This window comes from Dendrobates tinctorius, unplaced genomic scaffold (genome assembly GCF_039654945.1).
Source record: "Dendrobates tinctorius isolate UK_male_01 unplaced genomic scaffold, ASM3965494v1 ptg000046l, whole genome shotgun sequence".
Classification (NCBI taxonomy): domain Eukaryota; kingdom Metazoa; phylum Chordata; class Amphibia; order Anura; family Dendrobatidae; genus Dendrobates; species Dendrobates tinctorius.
This window is the reverse complement of record NW_027361714.1, coordinates 39,969,231-39,991,658: the sequence shown is the minus strand read 5'-3', so window position 1 is coordinate 39,991,658 and position 22,428 is coordinate 39,969,231. Positions and strand designations below refer to the sequence as shown.

Sequence of the window (22,428 nt, the reverse complement as noted above, 5' to 3'; positions counted from 1 at the left end):
GGTGTACTGACAGGACCTGGGATCATGTGACGGTCATGTGATCATCACATTGTCTGGCTTAAAAAGCTTGACTTGAGATACAATGTGGATTGTGATTTGGAGAGAGCAAGTCTCCAAACGGTGGCTCTAGGCGGAGATGAATACACCTGGTGATCTGAGCAGGTGAATCCCTCAGACAAGTGGACTTAGTAATATGTTATCTTTTTTTGTTTTACCAATATGCCAGAAAGGCTCATTTTATTTTTCACTCTGTTTATTTTTCTGAACCTTGCTATGGTTTACGCTGTCCATAATAAAGCAGCAGGTGATTTACTACAAGAAACGTTCCTGTGTCTACCTTGGGAAGCACTGAGTGTACAATCCTACAGCTACTCTTAAAATGAGATGATAATTTTTTGAAGGTTAATAAAAAAATGTATACCTTCCTAATTTAACAAATAAGAAATCTGTTGTTACACCCCAATAGGGATAATTTTTGGACTACCGCTTGACAAGATCTGGCGTCATCATTGTTCATCACCTGTATATAAAAACCAGTACAAGAGTCATCTGTCACCTCAGAAGGATATTTTTGCTCCCCATCATGACACAAAAAGAATTGTTTAATACCACATTGGTTAATTCAGAGAAAATATTCTCAGAGGATATTTAGATACTGCTCTGTGTTCATGGCAATATTCTTTGTCAAAATTGCGAGTAAACCCAATACATTGGATTCAAATCAACATCTCACATTAATGTTTTTAGGATGCTTCACTGTTGACATGACACAGAACTCATGGCAGCACTCACTTTTTGCTCTCCAAACAATCATTCTTCCTGATGTCCCAAACAGTCTTAAGGGGGCTATTATGGAGGAAATAATTTTACCCCAGATCCCTGCAGTCCAATTCTTGTACTTTATGCAGAAGGTCAGTGTGTCTTTGAGGTTTTTCATGGAGAGATGTAGCTTCTTTTGCTGCCATTCTGGACACCAGGCCAGCCTCCAAAAGTTATTGCCAAATTGTGCATGCAGATGCACTGACACCTGCCTGCTGCCACTAATATACAAGCTCTGCATTGGTGGGGAATTGATACCATAGCTGTATCCGCTTTAAGAGATGGTCATGGCACATGCTGGATTATTGTGGGTGCCCTGAAACCTACTTCATAGGAATTGAACATTTCTCTTTGAAGTTCTTGATGATCTAATAAATGGTTTGTTTACATTTGCAATTCATCTGACCATTCTTAATAGCAATGTAGTGTTAATGTTAATTGTCACTACAGACACTAGAACAGCAACTTTGTGAAAAAAATAATTATGTAATTCTCAAAACTTTTGGTTATGACTGTAGAACCTGGTGCCTGTTGCCTCAGTGGGAGGGACTTATACATATTAAATGAGTGAGCATGCCGTAGAAGTGTGCAAGCTTGACACAAGGGGTAACGTTATCTTTGTGGAGAGTAACATGTCAAGCCTGACATGTCAAGGTGAGGAGACTTTTAAGCTACAATGCTCCTCTGGAAAATAAGAAAATTGTCTCTTCATAGAGGAAGTAGCAATCGTAAGCGTCAATATTAACTCTCTAACGAGCCTTGTCACATGACTTATTCATACTTTGCACTGACGAGGGGCAATACCCCAAAACACAGTGTCTGCAAATTGAGATTTTAGTTTTGGCTTTTATCCTAAGTCCAAAAGCTCTATGGCCTGTGAATGGAGTGGAATGCCAGCTGTTTTACACAGCAGACATATGTCCCTTTAACTTATGCACCTGGAGTTGGCTCTGATCACAGCAGTTTAACCTCTTAGATTCTGTAGTGAACAGTTACCATGTCATCTAAGTGGTTAGATGGGAAGGGGAGCCTCTTTTTGTTAGAAAGTTTTTTACTGGACTCCTTGTATATACCTATCTGTCCCGGAGAGTGTCTGCAATCATCAAATTCTCACTGGCTTTTTCTGAGTGAAGCCTCTTCTGAACTGTCTTATGTGTTTGCTTGTATTCCTTCCATCATCCCTAAGTGGGGAAGCCACACTATCAGCAAGGGCAATTGTATCCTATATTCTTAAAAAGGCACACTATCACCAAACAATCTCTTTCATGTGTGACATCTGGGACCTTTGCCCAACTGCAATGTAAGCTTTATGTAACATTTTATCAAACTGCTGCTCAAATTTTGCTGCTCAGTTAAATATTTGATATTACTTTAGCACCCATTACCCATAGTTACTATAAAGAGCCCTGATACATTACAGCCCAACCTTGATTGACATCACTATTTAGATCCTTTTTAATATATTAATATGTAATGTTTTAATGTAATTTGATCAGATTTACAAATGAAAACAAAAAAAAAATGGTCCAAAGCGTTATTTCTTTGTAAAACTGCTGAAATCAACAAATGCAGTACAACTCTACAAATTCTCTTACAAAGGTAGTTTCCACTATAATATTGAGAACTGCTTAAAAATAGTATCACAGATTGTGACTGTGGGATTGGGATCCCCTTTTTCTATTCTGTCTCTCTGAAAGAAAAAGTAAAATATCTATATAAAAGATATACAGTATCAATGTGTTCTCCTGGGGCTATTGCATGCTTTATGTATTACAGAGGTAATATTTCCTTTCATGATGCATATGTTGATGCAGCAAGATACAGAAAATAATGCCATAGAAGCTGACACATAATTTGTCATGTTCGAGAGAATTGCCCACGTCAAGTGTCCAGTTACAGTTTTGTGATCTCTTTCTGTGACTTACCATACTTACCATGTTTTATATTAAGTTAAATATTTCTATTCTGTATATGTGTAATATTACAAATTTTATACAATTGGCCTTTAGACACACAAGAGAAAAATTGTAATTTATCTTCTACTTTCCATACAGTTTAGCAATCTTGTTCACAGTGTTCTGTGTTCCATTTATTTTTTGTTTCATCATAGGAATAGAAAATTGGAGCTTCTACAGTGAGGAAAATAAGTATTTGATACATTGCCGATTTTACAAGTCTTCCCACCTACAAAGAAAGGAGAGATCTGTATTTTTTATCTTAGGTACACTTCAACTGTGAGAGACAGAATCTTTAAAAAATCCAGAAAATCACATTGCATGATTTTTACATAATTAATTTACATTTTATTGCATGAAAAAAAGTATTGAATTCAATAGAAAAACAGAACTTAATATTTGGTACAGAAACCTTTGTTTGCAATTAAAGAGGTCAGACGTTTCCTGTATTCTTGACCAAGTTTGCACACACTGCATCAGGGATTTTGGCCTATCCTCCATACATATTTTCTTCAGATATTTCTGGTTTCAGGGTTGTCACTGGGCAACATTGATTTTCAGCTCCTTTCAAAGACTTTCTATATGGTTCAGGTCTGGAGACTGTCTAGGCCACTACAGGACTTTGAAATGATGTATGATGTTTCCCTCACCATGCTTCACGGCTAGGACAGTGTTTTTGGGGTTGTATTTATCCTTAGTCTTCCTCCAAACACTGCGAGTGGAGCTGACACCAAAAAGTTCTATTTTGGTCTCATCTGACCACATGACCTTCTCCCATGCTTTCTCTGGATCGTCCAGATGGTCATTGGTGAACTTCAAATGGGCCTGGACATGTGCTTGCATGAGCAGGGGGACCTTGGATGCCCTGCAGGATTTTAATCCATGACGGCCTAGTGTGTTACTAATGATAATATTTAAGACTGTGGTCCCAGCTCTTTTCAGGTCATCGACCAGGTACTCCATGTAGATTGACAGTCATCTTGTGTTTCTTCCACTTTCTAATAATTGTGCCAACAGTTGTTGCCTGCTTACTAGTCTGTGTCATGATCCAGGTTGGATTATGACAGATTTTGCACAAGTAACCTTTTTTTTTCCTTTAAGCTGTTTGCTTAAAGTTAGTTTTGACCCCGGTGGCCATTAGGGTCATTACACTGTGGTTGTTTTAGTTCTAGTTTTGCTCCCGGTGGCCGTTAGGGTCATTGCACTCTGGTTACTTTAGTTTAGTTGCCCCTGGTGGCCACTAGTGTTATTGCACGTGATTATGAAGCAGGTGTGATTCCCTGGCTCCTACCTATAAAGGAGTTGCATGTGGTCTCACTCACTGTTGGTGATATTGCTCATTTTCAACCATGTCTGGTGAAGGAAGGAACTACAGAAAGGAATTCCTGGCAGCTCAGGGGAGCTCTGGTGTAATAGCTTCAGACGGAAGCTGAATTCAGGTGTTGAGCTTAAGGGGTGAAGCTGAACTTTGCTGGGAGCAATAGCAACAGAGCAAAGCTAAGTGGTGTTTTTCCCTGTTTGTTACTTTCCTTGTGTGTATTAGTGCAGTGGTGGGATTAGTTTCTGCACCATCCAATTCACTAGAAAGTGATAGGTGCAGGGCGAGCTAGTGATTTGAGGTATCCAGCTCGTCGCCAGGTGCGGAACCTGCCTAGGGATCGTCAGGAGTGTAGGGGCACTGACTCAGGGGAGTGCAGGAGGTCTCCACATCCCTGTTCCCTATGGCAGGGCCCTCCATTGTAACTGTTTCCCCAGTGTCTCCCTTAACTCTGTTTAAATTCGCCCCGCTTGCGACGGTGTATCCAGGGTCACAGGTGTTATAGAAATTCACCCTGCTGGAGGCGGTGTATCCAGTCACACGTGACATTACATTATCACCAATCCCTATCATTTTTCTCTGGTGAGCCATGGGCCAAGTTCAGACCAGTGAGCAGTTGCTGCTGGTCCTCACTGAGATGAGTCAGGAGCTGAATGAGGTGTGTAAGCAGCACCTGCAGCGGAATTATGGGTCTAAGGCCTACCCTATGCCTCAACTAGAGGGTCCATTTGTGGCTTTGGCGAAGATGCGCCTTGGAGTCCCTGCTGGGGAGCAGGACTTGCTTATACAGGTGGACGTACCCAGGAAGGTGGGAGGAGTTGGTGTCCCCATGGTGCTGCTTGGTGTTCCACAAGGTGAAGGGGAATGTCCCTGTAGTGAGCAGACTAATGACCTAGTCCTTGGCATGCACGCCGAAACTTCGGTAATATCAAAGAAGCCATGTCCCCCTGGTCGTGAGGAAGAAGACGACCTGGGAGTGTATATTTCCTCCTCGCCCTCAGTAGGTACTATGTCAGCAGAGGTGATGGTTGGCGAGGTACCTGAGGGCATACCAGTGCTTGTTAACAGTGGAGCAGAAGTCAGTCCGATGGATGATCAGTTTGTCCAGAGTCATGGTCTGAGGTGTGAGGCACCGGACAAACCTATAAGCGTCCAAGCCATTGACTCTGTCCAACTGAGCCAGGAGTTAAACCAAGTCGTAGAAGACATTGTGCTGCATAGTGGACATCATGATGAGTTCCAGTCATACTATGTCTTGGAGGAAAAGCCAGCACCTATCGTTGTGGGCCCCCCTTGACGTTAGGGTCATTGCACTCTGGTTACTTTAGTTTAGTCCCCCCGGTGGCCGCTAGTGTTATTGCCTGTGATTATGAAGCAGGTGTGATTCCCTGGCTCCTACCTATAAAGGAGTTGCATGTGGCCTCACTCACTGTTGGTGATATTGCTCATTTTCAACCATGTCTGGTGAAGGAAGGAACTACCGAGAGGAGTTCCTGGCAGCTCAGGGGAGCTCTGGTGTAATAGCTTCAGGCGGAAGCTGAATTCAGGTGTCGAGCTTCAGGGGTGAAGCTGAACTTTGGTGTCGTACTCTGTTGTTGGGAGCAATAGCAACAGGGCAAAGCTAAGTGGTGTTTTTCCCTGTTTGTTACTTTCCTTTTGTGTGTATTATTGCAGTGGTGGGATTAGTTTCTGCACCGTCCAATTCACTAGAAAGGGATAGGTGCAGGGCGAGCTAGGGATTTGAGGTATCCAGCTCGTCGCCAGGTGCGGAACCTGCCTAGGAATCGTCAGGAGTGTAGGGACACTGACTCAGGGGAGTGCAGGAGGACTCCACGTCCCCATTCCCTATTGCAGGGCCCTGCTGGAGGCGGTGTATCCAGGGTCACGAGTGTTATAGAAATTCGCCCTGCTGGAGGCAGTGTATTCAGTCACACGTGACATTACAGTCTGCTTGCCTATTGACCTGTAGCCCATCGCAGCCTTGTGAAGGTCTAAAATTTTGTCCCTGGTGTTGTTAGACAGCTCTTTGATCTTGGCCATGCTGGAGAAGTTGGACTGTGATTGATTGAGTGTGTGGACAGGTGTCTTTTATACAGGTTTTATAAGGTAACAAATTCAAATAGGTGCAATTAATACTAGTAAGGTGTGTAGAGTAGGATGGCTACTAAAAGACAAACTAACCGGTCTGTGAGAGCCAAAATTCTTGCTGGTTGATAGGTGATCAAATACTAAGTTCATGCAGTAAAATGCAATTTAATTTTTTAAAAATCATACAATGTGATTTTCTGTTTTTTATTTTTAGATTTTGTCTTTCCCAGTGGAAATGTACCTACAATAAAAGTTACAGACCTCTCCTTTCCTTGTATGTAGGAAAACTTGTAAAATCGACAGTGTATCAAATACTTGTTTTCCCCACTGTATATGAGACTTATCCAACCTATGGTGGACATGAATAGTACCAGACTATATCATTAACATCATGTTGTGCTTTTCCTTATTGAAATATAGGGAGAAAGTTGCAAAGTTTGAATCAAATGGAGGCTTAGATGCAAATATGAACCAAAAGAGGGAATGATCTCGGCTACTTACACTTGTAACTATTGATGAGTGAACCAGAACACCTAGTGTCTGTTCATGGACCCAGATCAAGGGACTTCTTCAGGAATTACTGTAACTGTTTGGCTTCGGCACCACTAACACCGGCAGCTCTCATCAGCTGTATGATCATTACCATCTGTATGAGAGCTGTGGTTCCCACAGCTGTGGTGAGCCAGCACTGTGACCAGCAGAAAAAAGGTTACCGCCAGTCACAGGCATGGGCTGACAAGAGTACTCCTGCTGTTGCAGATAGTGAGAGCAGGTGAGGCTGAAGAGAGTTTTCATCATCCAAATCCTGTGCAAAAAATTAAAAAAATGACTTGGGGTTTCATCTATTTTTGATAACCTGTGCAAGTAAAACTATCAGCTGTGGGCTGCAACCCCCAGTTGTCAGCTTTATCATGGCTAGTTATCAACAATAGAGGGGTCCAACACAGTATTTTTTAGTTATTTGAATAAATGGGGTATCCCTCCATTTTTGATAGCCAGCCAAGCTAAAGCAGACAGCTGGGGGCTGATATTATCATACTGGGAAGGAGCCATGGATATTGGCCCTCCCCAGCCTAAAAACAGCAGCCGGCAGCTTCCCCAGAAAAGGCGCACCTAATAAATCAATAAAATCCATGTAACAAACATTACAAGCGGCCTGAGCCAAATTTCACTTCCCCATCTTTTCTTCGAAGCCTGTGTAACCAGTAGTAATATTCTCTTATTCCTGAAGCAGCAGATAGAAGTGGATCCTTTATTCCATATCTCATGTGAATCCTATAAAAATGCCAGAACTATCATTTTTTTTAAATATCTCCACAAAAATATAATAAAAGTCATGCATACCCAAAAATGGCATCAATAAAAGCTACAGCCCTCTACAAATAAACCTTATACAAGCCAACACAGGTTTTCAATACACTAAATTTTATAATAAATTTTGCCATTAAAAAATGCAACTTGTCCCATAAAAACAAGTCCTCATAAAGTTATGTTGGTGATAAAAAAGGAATAAATAAAAAATTGCATGCCTATTATGAAACATGGCTAAAAAGAAAAGTAAACTAATTTTTGCACACATTTGATTAATATTCTAATGGGCACAAGATGGTGGTAGAATAAAAAATATTAAACATACTCACCTATGGGACAAGTGCAAATCCTCCATATTCCATGCCAATTGCTTAGTCTCTTGACTTCAGGGCCAGACTGGCCATCTGGCAATTCTGGCAAATACTAGAAGGGCCTGTCTGATTGTGGGCTGTCTTGTCTGCTATGTTGTTAACAGAATCAGTGATCTCATATTGTTAAGAGTTGTGATGGAGCACAAAGTTGCTGACTGCGTCACTTACCCCAGCAGGCCACGGGTATCAATAGAAATATTGGTCTTGTATTAAATCTTGCTTTCCACCATCCAGGGTAATATTAGTAATATATGCTATCTAGTGCTTGGGAACAGGAACAGCATGGGCTTGTGGGATTGTAAATGCCAGGGCTGAATTTCACCCCCAGTCCATTCCTGCTTGAGTTCCTGTTTTGGCCGGAGGTATCAAGTGCATGCTGCAGTCTGCAGTCACTGTTTGGATGTGGGGTGTCACCTGATATCTCTACCAGAAAAGGATCACTGATTCACACTATAGGAACTGAAAGAAGCTCAAATAGGGTCTTATCCGATAAACAGGGTACGAGAGGTGTTAAAATTCTACTCACCTGATATAGGAGAGGTATAATGCATGAAATTATCAGTTAGCTGCCATACATCCACAGGTCAAACTAGTGACCACCGAAACATATAGTTAAACGGAACTTTTTTATGGATTTAGTGCGCTGCTTAACTTGACACACAATTACTCGTGCATTAACAGATCGATGTTTTATTCATTTTCCCAACGCGTTTCGAAGTACAAATCACTTCTTCCTCAGGGGATGATATACAGAAGAAAATAACGTTGCTTGCAAGTTAAATACACTTGACATTTGAAAAAAATTGGCGCCAATAGTCACATGTTTTGGGAAAAAAGTCAAAGTTCATACTGTGACATATACACTAATCACATGATTGTAATCGATCATTCAATTTTATATAAAATAACATTATCTCTTTATTTAATTTACAGATAAAATATATATGATATGCAGATAATGTTATTTTATATAATAACACTAAATCCATAAAAAAGTTCCATTTAACTTTACCAGAAAGGGATACCAGAAGATTGTTGGGGGATGCATTGAATGCAATGAAGGGGTACCCTCTTAAATGTATGTACATATTTTTTATATTGCCAATAACCTGGGCCCTTTAGCTCATTCATCACTTGTTGTAGACTGCTCCTGTTAATATAGTTCTCTCACCTTATTCATGAGTGTATGAGATCATGATGGAGAGCAATGGAAAATATTCCCATTTATAATATGTTACCTTGCATAAAGTAATGTATACTGGTTGGGAACTCTTTGCAAGCAAAAAATATATTTCTGCAATATTCATATCACATTGGGCAGACTGGTCACATGTTGTACTATTCCTAATTTGTGGAAAAGTCATAAGCCAAGATGTAACTGAGATGTGAAGCCCTCGTTCCGTTCACTTTCTGCTTAAATGCTATTTATTTTGTGCATGAATATTATTTTCATTACAAATTCTATACATTGAAACAAGTGATACTGAATAAGTATTATAACATACAATGTTCACTTTACCCTTCCTGTCAGGTGCTTTGATGGATCAGTTGTAATAAGTTTACCGTCAGAAGAACATTGAGGTTACAATCACTTTGTTAAACGTGTACTGTTATGGGTGAAGCATACCTCCAGCCAAAATTGAACATTTGACTGTGCTCCTAATTCTTTATGTGCAGTAATTCTGTCCAGATTTTAATTTCTAATGTCATTGGGTTGTTACAAAGTATTTTCTTGCTTTCAGTTACTCACATGGATCTTGTTTCTGTCAACTATATTAGGGTGTAATATTTTGGTCCGAAAGTCAATTGCAACTTTGTAAAACCTCATGTTGTGTAAAAATGTTGCAACTTTTCAAATCTATCTATGTCAGTTTTCTATGTTGATGAGTCAGAGCCTATATCTGTAGGTTAAAAAGCTCCTGTAAATTATATAGATCTGGCAAAAATTAAGAGACCACTTCCAAATGTTCAGTTTGTCTGATTTTTCTCATTATAGGTATATTTTTGAATAAATGTAAATTGTTCTTTTAGTCTATAAGCTTCTGACAACATGTCTCCGAATTTCCAAGTAATAAATTGTTTTTTTTCTGAAAATGAGAAATGGTCAAAATTAAAAAAAAACCCTGTGCTTTCAGAACTCAAATAATGCAAAGCAAACAAGTTCATAATCATTTAGAAACAACAATACTAATGTTTTAACTCAGAAAGAGTTCTGAAATCAATATTGTGTGGAATAACCATGATTTTTAATCACAGTTTTCATGCGTCTTGACATGCTTTCCACCAGTCTTTCACACTGCTTCTGGCACAAAAATGTAAGCAGTTCTTCTTTGTTTGATGACTTGTGACTATCCATCATCCTCTTGATTACATTCCAGAGGTTTACAATGGGGTTCAGGTCTGAAGAATAGGCTGCCCATGACATGGTTTTGATGTGGTGGTCTCTTAATTTTTGCCAGAGCTGTATGTTGTGTTCCACATGGGCTTTGCAGATTGCCCGGTGTGAAACATCACCTCCGTAGACCTACTTAAGGCCCAATAGAACATACACCTGTATATTTGGATAGCTGTTCGAGACCTTAGTTTGTTTCTCTCCTGTCCTGTGCACACTGTGCTTTTTGCTGCTACCCCTTCTGACTTTACTACCCTGCAGACTCCTGAGCATTCTTTGTCCACTCTTCCTGTGTGCCAACCTGCCAGCTGCACTGATGCTCGTGGACAGTTTACCCACCGAATGTAGGCCTAGTGGGTCAACCTCACCTGGTTAACCTAACACTTGTATGATGCAGTACAGGCATACAGTGTCATAAGTTTTTCAACTGTAAATAAAATGTGTGCTTGTTTTGTTTTTTTACCTTATGCACATGCATGGAACAGCTAGGCAAATGTGTGCTCATTCAGTAAATGCACAAATGCTATTCTCACTGTTTTTTATGAATCAATAGCCCCCTATAGTTATGTTTGAAGTATACATGCACCAATAATGGGCTCACTGGCTGCTGAGACACCATGATCATATTTATAATTTCCAAGAGAAAAAATAACAATAATGTGTTATTTTGGAATACTTAGCTTTAGTAAAAAATAAATTGATTCATTAAATGTATCAGATTCTTAACTAATTGCTATTCAGTGTTCAGCAAAGAAGCTCCAAAGGTCATGCCTCCATTTTGAAGTGATTATTCAAGTAAGTCAAAATAATGACATTTTTCTATTGCTCATTTGCAGCACCGAGGCAGAGCTACAGGAAGCTCCGAGATACACGTGTGCATCATAAAGTGCTATACTGCCACATTAAACAAGAACTGAAAGCAGTGACCGGTTATATGGAGCGTCCAACTTTCATCACAGTCAGTTACTTAAAGCCTTCTCTGCAATCCATCTGAGATACATAAAAAGGTACTAATTATGTTTCAATAATTTGTGGCAGGGTGCACAAGTGTTAAGCATCATTTGGATCCTACACTTAACCCTTTTCCCAAATGAACCAAAACATTTTATAACAGTGACTTATTATTGCATTAAATGAATATGAAACCGCCATTTATCCACTCCATTCAGATGTGAGGCTTATTCTGCGCTGTATTGTAAAATTTGCTTCCAACATCTGGTGTACTGAAAGTGGAAAGCTGAATGGGGGACAAATTCCTGTTCCAACAAGTATATCTGAGGAACTTGGGAGACGGCAGGAAAGGAAGGAAGCAGACTTTGGGAAATAAATAATTAAACAATAAATGGAAAACCTTAGGGGCTAATTAAATATAAGGCATAATCAAATTGGATATGGAAATATCGACACCGCTGACAATGTATGAGTAAACCTATGTTGATAAATAGTTTTTTCTAATTACGTGTTTGCTCTCATAACTAAAGTCTAGATTTTCTGGGCTGCAAGCCAAATCTGTCACAGTCTAGACATGGAGGTCTGCTTCCCAGCTATTCCTTCCGATATACAACCTTCTAGAAATGACATGCAATATACCTAAGCAATACACTAACAAAGACATGGGTATTTATCATTGTTAACATATTAAACCAGCAAAAGAATGAATAATTCACCGCATGACATTTTCATACTACAAAATGTTCTTCATTTCCATTTAAAATAATAAACAAAATTTCTGTCTCTTTTAGAAGGCATACCATCATCCCAGTATAATCGATTACTGGCCACTAGACATAAAAGGATCTTTTGAAATTAAAAATTGAAAGCTTCACTCATTTTTATCCCCAAAAAATCAATGTAAATCTCAATATTGCAAAGCTTCCAAATGCCTGGAAAAGACATGTATAACACTCTGCTAATGTGTTAAACCCATGTGAGCTCTATAATACAAACACAAAATTCTGACAAAGGGGTATTAAACTGCCCTCCTTGTTTGCAGTGTGTCAGCAAAGAAAAAAATATTGTCATTAAGGGGCTGTATATCACAGATCAATCAATTCATAGTCAGGCTGACTCTGCAGGTACAGCACCTCCCTGTCACTGAATCTTTATATTATTATTCATAGAATGAGACTGCCATTCCCATTTCATATTTTTCAGCATTGCAGTAGCACACCACAATCAAATTTAAGCCTATATATCCAATAGCTGTAATGATGAGTTGTGCGTTCTGACCTCCTATCCCTAGGCTGAAAAACTCTAAAATGGCCATTGCTCCCATCTTTTATTGTCCCTGTGACAGTCCCCTCTGATTGACTGAGCTGGAAATCCTTTATCTTCAATCTGTTTTTAGACTCTTGTGTGTCTGATTTAGACAATATTTTAATAGTTTTCAATGAAAGTTTCAAGTAAATACTGTGTGCATGATTCTTCAAGACTGTAATTCATTCCGGTATTAATGAGAGGGCACGATGGTGCCTGAGTCAGACTCTCCTGGTTCATGAAAAAGTGCACACCTCTTCATGAATCTGAAGCACCTGACAAACAACATGCACCTCCATATGCTATGAGAGAAACCTCACTCCAGTACCTGATTTCTAACTTAGAGAACATCACAACTTGTCAGGAATTAGACGAGCTGTGGCATCATGCAACATAATCGCGGAGCTGCGAAACTTATGTGAAGATGCCAAAAATGGAACACTTTGGGACAACTCCAAGTTGAGCCTAAAATATCCAACTTTTCAAAGTTTTTACAATAAAATTCTAGCACAAAGCTTTGATGAATTGGGCCATGAAGTCACATACACCACTTGGATTTCCTCAAGGATAACCTGAAACAACCTATATTTAAGAATGAAAGTTTTTACTGACTAAATATGTGTAAAAACAAAATAGAGTATCAAAAAGTCACTTCATCGCAAATTTTCTTCTGGCTAGAAATAAAATTAATAATGAATCATAAATATCATGTAAATATAACAACCTTCAAGTGACATTCAGTGTGAGCCTTCGTGTAGTAGGGGTTAAATTGTGATTGCATTGCCACCAGTAAAGTGGGTTAAAAGCTTTTGCTTTATTCAATGAAGGAGAAAATAATCTCTCTTTGGATGATGTATACGTCTTTATAAACTAAACCAAATATTGTAGTGCCATCTGTTTAGTCCATTGTTTAATGCTTTCTTAACACCATAACAAACAAAAAAACACAGCTCTAAGTACAAGAGATTCACAAGATGAAATTACACCAGGAAACTACAACAACCTGTCAAGCCATCACTGACTGAACGTGGTGATTTATCAAATCTTAATCTTGTATTACAATAGAACAAAACTTAAAGGGGCAATCTTTGGGTAATAGAAACACAATTGATATACAGAACATACGATCCACAGAAATTGCTCCTGGTTAATCCCAAGAAAACAAACAGTGGGAAAAAAGGCTGAAACTCAACCAATAAAATATTGCAGGTTGGTATACCTAATCACTTTCACAATCTTGTTATAGATAAAAGTAAAAGAAATTACTACTGCAACCTTCTCCTCTCTGGCCTCCCCTCTAGCACTCTGGCTCCGCTCCAGTCCACCCTACACTCTGCTGTCCGACTAATCCACCTGTCTCCCCGCTATTCCCCAGCCTCCCCCCTATGCCAGGCCCTTCACTGGCTTCCTATCGCCCAGAGGCTCCAAATCAAAACCCTAACCATGACATACAAAGCCATCCACAACCTGTCTCCTCCATACATCTGTGACATGGTCTCTAGGTACCTATCCGCACGCAACCTTCGATCATCTCAAGATCTCCTTCTCTACTCCCCCCTTATCTCTTCTTCCCACAACCGCATACAAGACTTCTCCCATGCTTCCCCCATACTCTGGAACTCTCTGCCGCAACACATCAGACTTTCACCAGCAACGGAAACCTTCAAGAAGAACCTGAAGACCCACCTGTTCCGACAAGCCTACAGCCTGCAATGATTTACTGAACCACCACACGACCTGCTCTACCCTCTCCTACTGTATCCTCACCCATCCCTATAGACTGTGAGCCCTCACAGGCAGGGTCCCCTCTCCTTATGTACTTGTGTGTCCCTTGTCATACACATGTTTATTATACTTGTCTATATTTCCCCTTTTCACATGTAAAGCACCATGGAATAAATGGCACTATATAAATGCATAATAATAATAATAATAATAATAATAATAATAAAAAAAGGAAATTTATTATGTGACTGGTACAACTAGAATCACATTTGGCACAGTGTAGTAGCAGCAAAATTACATATCGGTTATGATAGTAGTTCTAATCAACCACCAAGTAGATGTTCCTAGTACAGCTCCTAGAAACCACATCAAAGAACCTTATGTACATTTTGTCTCCTTATAAGAAATGCAATTTAATTTCAGGACTGCAGCCATTCTTATATGTTATACGTTCTTATAAATTTTTGGAAACTTGCAAAAATTAATGTGATATTGTAGAAAAATCTGCAAAACACCAAGTAAGACCTTCTTATGAGGTTGTTAAATGTGGACAATTGTTTTTCACTTTGTATCATAATGGATCTCGGGGCTCTTAGAAATTGGAATTTGGGAATTCATGTAATAAAATGCTTTCTGTGGGAAAACTTTAATGTCTTTGCTATGGCAGGAGCCATGGAAAGATGGAAAAATTAAATCAGTATTTGGCTAACCAGCCCTTTCATTTGCTAATACTTAATACTGGTACTTTTTATGAAGGACACAGGGTGAGGACCAACATGGTAATGCTTAATGAATTAAGATAAAACAAATAATTCAATATTGTCTACCCATTAATTATTTATGTGCCTATTGCAAAAAATGGCACACATTAATTTAGAGTTTTGTTGAAAAATATTTCTTAATATCACATTTCTAAATAGAAAATACTTCAGCTGCTAATCATAAGATATTTTATAAATACAGTGCAAATGAGAAGAACATGGCTTGCTCAAAAGGTCACATACCCCGGCAGAATTTTTGCTTTCTTGGCCTTTTTTCAGAGAATATGATTGATAACACCAAAACTTTTTGTCCAGTCATGGTTAGTGGTTGGGTGAAGCCTTTTATTGTCAAACTACTGTGTTTTCTCTTTTTTGGTAGATAAAGGCAAATCTAGGTCCACACCATGAGATTATATGGTTGTTACTACGTCTATGTGTTTTGAAACATCATGCTGCTCCTTCTGGACAAAAAAAAAGGTTCGAAACGCACGGATATTGTACATTTTTTCCTTTCTGCATAATAAGAATTACCAATTAACAGCACTGCATCATGTAGCATTTGTAGATGAGTACTTACTGATTGCTCATTCAAGTCTTGAGCGTCGTCCATTAAGGTTTCTCTAGAAGGTCCAAATTTTTAAGTGATCTCACCTTGTAAACACAGTATAATTCCTGAAATTAAGGATGACAAGAAAAGATATTTTACTCAGTGGTTGTTCAAAGAAAAGTGAAGTCTAAATTTACAGGGTGACCAAAAATGAGTAAGTATATTTATTTCTATATTGTTTAGTAAGCAGCCATGCTTCATTTTCATTGAAAGCATTAAATATTAAGGCCACAATTCATTGTAGTATTTTTCCAGAATTCTGGAGTAAATTGCTTTAAAAAGTCACTAAATGTTTGCACAATGTAGTAAGACTTGTGGTGAGGTGCACAGAGGTGCCCACCAATCATCAGACATTCCTGATGAATTAGGAGTCATGCGCCTCTTACTGAATCTGAAGCGATGACTCCAACATTCCCCCTACTCAAGACCTACGACAAAATGATCAATCTTGATGAATCAGGGCCTATATGTTCTGGACTAATATATATTATTTAAAAAAATAAAGTCAAGAAAGACATCAATCTTCCTCTCTGATATGGTGCATTTCTCATAAGAATATATAGTTTACTTTGGGTACTTTTTATTTCTCTACAAAACACTTTGACTAAAAGGATAGAAAGGCAGGGGTCATGTAAAGCCAATCAGTCAACATTCAGCCAATAAGAAGTAAAATTAGAAGAATTTTGTGGTTAGGCAATTGTGACCAGCGGCCTTTTCTTTTAGAGCATAGGCCCTGCTGAATGGTACTTAAGAGGACACTAGTGTAAATGGAGCGCCTCGCAGGGCCGTGGGGTATTCAGTACCGGGCCAGTTCTGTTACTTCAGGGGATGTGTCATGGCAGCAGTGACCTGGTCCGTGGCCCTGGGTGTCCAATGAAAATGAGGATAAAAGGGGGATAAATTATATAGTTTGTGACGCCACCTGTGGTATTCAGCAAATAATGTGTTAGCCAATGCTGCAGATTCAGTCCGCTGGGGCCATTGTTGATGCAGCAGAGTTGGTTCAGCTCTCCACAGGCAGAACTGGGCCCCAGGGCAGTGGTAATGATATAATTTAAGATGGTGGTAGTGGTGGTAGTGCAGTGCAGAGTGGATGATGCAGTAAATAATTCTGAGGGCACAGCAGAGTGCAGTCTGCACATTTTTACTCACTGTTCAATTGTTACAGTCCCCAATCGGGATTCTGTATCCTCCAGGCTTGTGGTCCAGACAGCTCTCAGGTAGCTTGGGGTGCACATTGCCAGGGCTTCCTTTGATGTTCCTTTCCTGGCCATCTCACTCCGCTGGCTACCATCTCCCCTGCCCTGCATCTTCACACACAGTGTCCCGAGCCAACCGATTCAGATCTTGTCGGGCGACGTTGGTCAGACCCCTGGATCCTATATGTCTGCTTTTTCAGCGAATGAGTGTGGGGTCGGCTGCAAGACTTAAAGATACTGCTGCCTCCGGTTTCCTAGCTGAGTCCTTAGTTTCTTCACTAGTTTTGGGGCCGGTCCTCTAACTATGACCTGGTCCTTTCACCGACCACACCGGTGGATGTGGGTCCCACGGATGGATTGCTCACTATCCCTGCCCCAGGACCTCTTCTTCCTTGAGCTTTCCTTCCTTTCTTCTCTATCTTCACTCCGTCGCTCTCACTTTCTTTAGTCTGGAGACAAGCTGCACTCAGCTTCAATGTCCATAAGCGACTCCTTATCACTCCCTACTGATTGACTGACATTTCCAGAACAATCTCTTTGCCTTAGCACTAACTCCTCCCACCAACTGTCACTCCCTTAAGCTCCACCCCTTCTCTACTTTCTCCACCCACACCCTCTACTTAACTCCTCCCTGGCCAGATGGGGACTAGTATTGGGTGCTGGTGTGTGAGTCCTGGCAGTGCCCCTTCCTTACCTGAGAGCAGAGTACCGCACCTCTGGATGAAGTGCAGCACCCTGTGGCGACTGAGACCGCAGGAGTGCCACACAAACATCACTTGATATACATTTTAATTGTTGAGTAGAGATGAGAAAATTGATTCAAGGTGAATGAAATTCATCTTTAATTTTTCCCAAAACATTGCTCACCTGAATCTGATTTGTGATTTTCTGCAGGATAATTGAAGAAGCATTCCCATTATAATTTATCCTTTTAATATATTACAGTCATCATATCATATGGCACTGTGTGCTTACTAGTGCTCATTTTGACTTTCTACCGTGCTAATTCTTCTCTTTTCCATTAGGTCTATAACATTAGGCGATTAAAAAGAGACTAGCTGAATCCTTCTAAGCTCTATGTAGAAACCAGAAGTCTTTTTTACCTGTGTGAGCCTTCACTAGAATTACAATTCTACCTTATTGTAAAGTCCAAGGTAGGGGAGGAGGTGGGGTGGAGAAGGAGAGAAGCTGAGACCGAAGTTGGTATTATTTCTATTTTAGGAACTATTTCATGTTTTGCATAGTGAAGAGGGTATGCTCCCTAGCAGATGTATAGCTAGCAATTAGGCATCTGGCAGTGTAGGCTCAGCAATGGCAGCCCATTCAGTCGCAGAACAATATAGCGCTATAAAGCACAGTGTGCAAGCAGGATTTGTGTGGCCAGCATGGCTGTGCAAAGGCAGTGGCAGCAGAAGAAGATGCATGGTAGAAAAAAAGATGAACCAGTGAAGGAGGTGTCTGGCAGAATAGGGCTAACAACAGCGGCTTAGGCAGTACAATTGTGCTCTAGAAAATACAAGAACGCCTAGTGGTTTAAATTTGAAAAATGATCTGAGTTTTTTATATTGAAGGGAAAAGGGGAATTGTATTGTAAACGCATGCGTTTTTTGTTTTTTTTTTCTTTGTGGTGTTTTTTTGTGTCTTTTTTTTTTGTGTCTCATGCGTTTTCAATCCTATAATATATACTGGGTTGGTTGCCTTTACATGTAGATGGTTTGACTGTACTCTTTGCAATCATATGATCCTTTTGAGTTTATTTGCGGTTCACATTGAGTTAATTCATCAGGTGCATACTGATTTGTCTTCAGTTCCTAGCGCAGGATATATGGTTGGGAAATTGTAGTATGTGGTCATTATGAGTAAGACTTTGTTGAGTTGAAATGCGTAAATGCCTGTCTTTACCATGGTTTTTTAACCTGTATCCTGCTTTTGGATTTTTAATGAAGATTTCTCAATAAAGATTCTACTTTTAAGTAAGAAGATGTGCTGGAATATTTGGATCTTTGCTCTAGAAAATATAGTATTCAGTCAAGACATGTGTGGCTGATGTGGTAGTGCTGTGGCAGTAGTGTTGGGTCGCCCTCCCAGGGCCCTGGGTTACTCGGTACCGGTCCCGATGAGCTTCAATGGGAGTTGTCACGGCAGCTGGGACCCGGCCCGTGGCCCTGGGTGCCCATTTTAAAAAGTGGGGAAATGTTCAGTGTGCTTATGATGATTAGAATGAATGAATGAGTCGTGACGCCACCTGTGGTGTTCGACAATGAAGGTGTTAAGCCGACGCTGCAGACAGATCCTCTGGGACAGAAGGTGTGGTGTAGCAATGATGTTATAGCCCTCTACAGGCAGGGCTGTAGTCCCAGGGCATAGGAGGTGAAGTGACACTTAGATGGTGTAGTGTCGGGCGCAGGGGATGTAGCAGTGCTGGGCAGGTTGACGCTGGAATAAGTGGAGGACACCGGGGCATGTAGTTCCAAAGCTTTACTCACAGTCTGTTGTGGCACCAGAGCCCGCATCGGTGCCGTGTCCTCCGGGTCAGGAGCTCAGCCAACTTCCAGGCAAGATGAAGTACTCCTTTCCAACACTCCACCAACATATGTGCCTTTTCTGAACGTCTACCTCTTAGCGCTTTTAGTGAAGTACTCACAGTACTGAGTTACACTGGAGTTCCTCCTGTCAGATGTTCCTATGAACTCTACTTGTACGGAAGACAACTGTAGCCTGCTTCGGGGACTCCTTGCTACCTATTCCCGGCTCACTATCGTTGCTGTTGTGCCCCCAAGTATGGTGTGGGAATAAAGTGGTGACAACTTCTATTCCTCCGTTGTCTGCTGCAGGACCATTAGTAATCATACAACCTCGGGGACCGGACCCCGGCCTTGTGCTTAGAACTTGGGAAGGGTTCTCCTCTAACCCTGATCCTTGGTTCTCTTCTTCGCCTCATGTCCCGTACTAATCCTTTCCTTCTTATGGAGAGTCAGGCTTTCTATTAAAGTTCCTTTCCTGTGCCAGCGGACCCAGATCACTGAGGTCGGCTGCAGCACTTCCTTCATCCATCCCTCTCAGGGGATCTACTTTCACAGACTGATGTCGTCAGACTCCTGTGACTAACAGCCTAAATCCTATCCTCTTCCCGCTCTTTTTAGTGCAAAACTAAACTCCACCCGCCTCCCAGCATGCTTCGTGTTCCAAGCAGGGAGCCACCAAAGGGTGCTTTGCTACATTACTATGTTGTGTGGGATGCAGGTGTTGGAGCGTGGTCAGGTGTCTCCACCTTACCTGAATGGTGGGGTACCACACCTCAGAAGGAGGTGCAGTACCTCTGTGGTGACTGAACCCTCAGGGACACCACAGTAGCAGCGGCAGAATTTACATTGGTTAACAATATGGTAGATCAGGCAAAGGAATGTCTTGCAGTGTATGACCAGCAGTGCCATCCCTGGCAGCAGCAGTACAGTATAGATGATCTTGCTTTGCAAGATGGCAAGGAGTACAGCAAGCTGAAGGCAGAAATTATGGTACGTTTGGGCATCCCACTGTCAGTCCAGGCACAATGGGTGCACCTGTCACACTACCAACAGGACAAACTTCCAAGGTCCCACATGTTTTACCTGTTACACATGTGCAAAAATGCAAAAAACACCCTGTTTGGGAGAGAAGAACACACAAATCACGGCGCCCTAACTGCGCAAACACAATATTGTAGCCTTTAAAGGGTGCACAATTTTATGCACTCACCTCATAGAAGACTAATATGGCTTTAGATTGTGTATCCTCAAAAATCCTTCCTTCTGGGATACTTCTCAATAGACAGGGCTTGCATCTTGCCTCGGGTGGATCCAAGTGAAAGAGCCAGATTCAGGCTCACACAGGATGAGTAAATCAAGAAAGACACATCCAGCCCATGAATGGCAGCGCTTCCCAGGACTCACATCCAAAGATGATATTTCATATTTTTTTATTTGATAGGTTAAAAAAGAGGAGACACAACACGTTTCGGATACAGTGTACCGTATGTACTCGAGTATAAGCCGACCCGAGTATAAGCTGACCCCCTAATTTTGCCACAAAAAACTAGGAAAACTTATTGACTCGTGTATAAGCCGAGAGTGCACAGTGCATGGCCTCAGTTATCTGCACAGTGTGTGGCCCCAGTTATGATGCACAGTATGTGGCCCCAGTTATGATGCACAGTATGTGGCCCCAGTTATGATGCACAGTATGTGGCCCTAGTTATGATGCACAGTATGTGGCCCCAGTTATGATGCACAGTATGTAGACCCAGTTATCTGCACAGTGAGTTGCCCCAGTTATGCTGCACAGTGAGCGGCCCCAGTTATGATGCACAGTGAGTGGCCCCAGTTATGCTGCACAGCGAGTGGCCCCAGATAATGCTGCACAGTGAGTGGCCCCAGTTATGATGCACAGTGAGTGGCCCCATCATGTTGCTGCTGCCGCTGCCTCCCTTACAAAAAAAACAAAAAACTGTATACTCACCTCCATCGCTGCCCCCTGCTCATCAGCGTTGCGGGCTCTGCAGTGACTGTGCAGGCAGAGAGCACGATAGCGCCCTCTGACCTGATTGTCACGGCAGCGGATGCAAGACAGCGGAGCGCAGGGACAGGTGAATATACCCCCCATACTCACCCGGTCCTGGTGCTTGTCTCTGCAGCTCCCCTGCTTGTTCCATGTTGTCGGCGCTGCTCTCTTCCTGGTTCAGCTGTCACGGGGTACCCGCTCATTAAATATGTGCATATTTAATGAGCGGGTGCCATTTGACAGCTGAAGCAGGAAGAGAGCAGCGCCGACAACAAGGAACAAGCAGGGGAGCTGCAGAGAAGGGTGAGTATGATTTCTGACACCCCCGCTCCCCCTCCCCCGCTGATCCCCCCAGGTATATGACTCGTGTATAAGCCGAGAGGGGGACTTTCAGCCCAAAAAAATGGGCTGAAAATCTCGGCTTATACACGAGTATATACGGTATATCCTTCATCAGGTATCATAAAAACACAGTACAAATCCTAATAGTATAAAATTCAGTTACACTTATGTATGGCAGCAACCTTTTATCCCAGTCTCAGAAACTTGATTTAGGGTGTGGACCAAGTTCAGGAAAACACCCACTGATTGATCCAACCATGACAACATAGATGCAAGAAGAAGAAAAGAAAAAAAAACCCCAGAGTAAAAAAACCCAGAGTAAAAAAAAAACCCAGAAGAAAAAAAAAAAGGCAACGTTCAAACTCCTTCTATGATATCATTCAATCCATTTGGATATAATGTTCCCAGACGATATATCCAAAATGTTTATTTCCGGTTTAAAAGAGCATTCCTATTTGCAACACCAGAGGGTATCTGCTCCACTGGAGTTAATTTTATGTTAAAAATTTTGTTATGTTTAATTAGCAGATGCCTTGAGAGACTATGTTTTAAAAAGCCGTTTTTTGCTCTATTTCTGTGACCATTAAAGCGGGACCGCAGTGTCTGCACAGTGCGTCCCACATATTGCAAACCGCAACTGCATGTGATGACATATACAACAAAATCAGTGTTACAGCTGAGTCTTTGTGAGATCTCAAAGACCTCACCAGTATTATTACATTTGATAGTTTTAGCTCCGTGATCTAGG

The 22,428-nt window shown here is 41.1% G+C and overlaps 1 protein-coding gene across 3 annotated transcripts in view; it reads right to left on the bottom strand.

Moving 5' to 3' along the window:
* Positions 1 to 22,428, bottom strand: part of EYA4 (EYA transcriptional coactivator and phosphatase 4) — a 619,370-nt gene that overhangs the window by 494,171 nt on the left and 102,771 nt on the right. For all 3 annotated transcript variants that reach the window (XM_073575843.1, XM_073575844.1, XM_073575845.1), the window contains exon 2: positions 15,574 to 15,668. In XM_073575843.1, coding sequence (XP_073431944.1) covers positions 15,574 to 15,606 — 33 coding nt within the window. In that variant the 5' untranslated portion in view covers positions 15,607 to 15,668. The remainder of the gene's footprint in view (positions 1 to 15,573; positions 15,669 to 22,428) is intronic.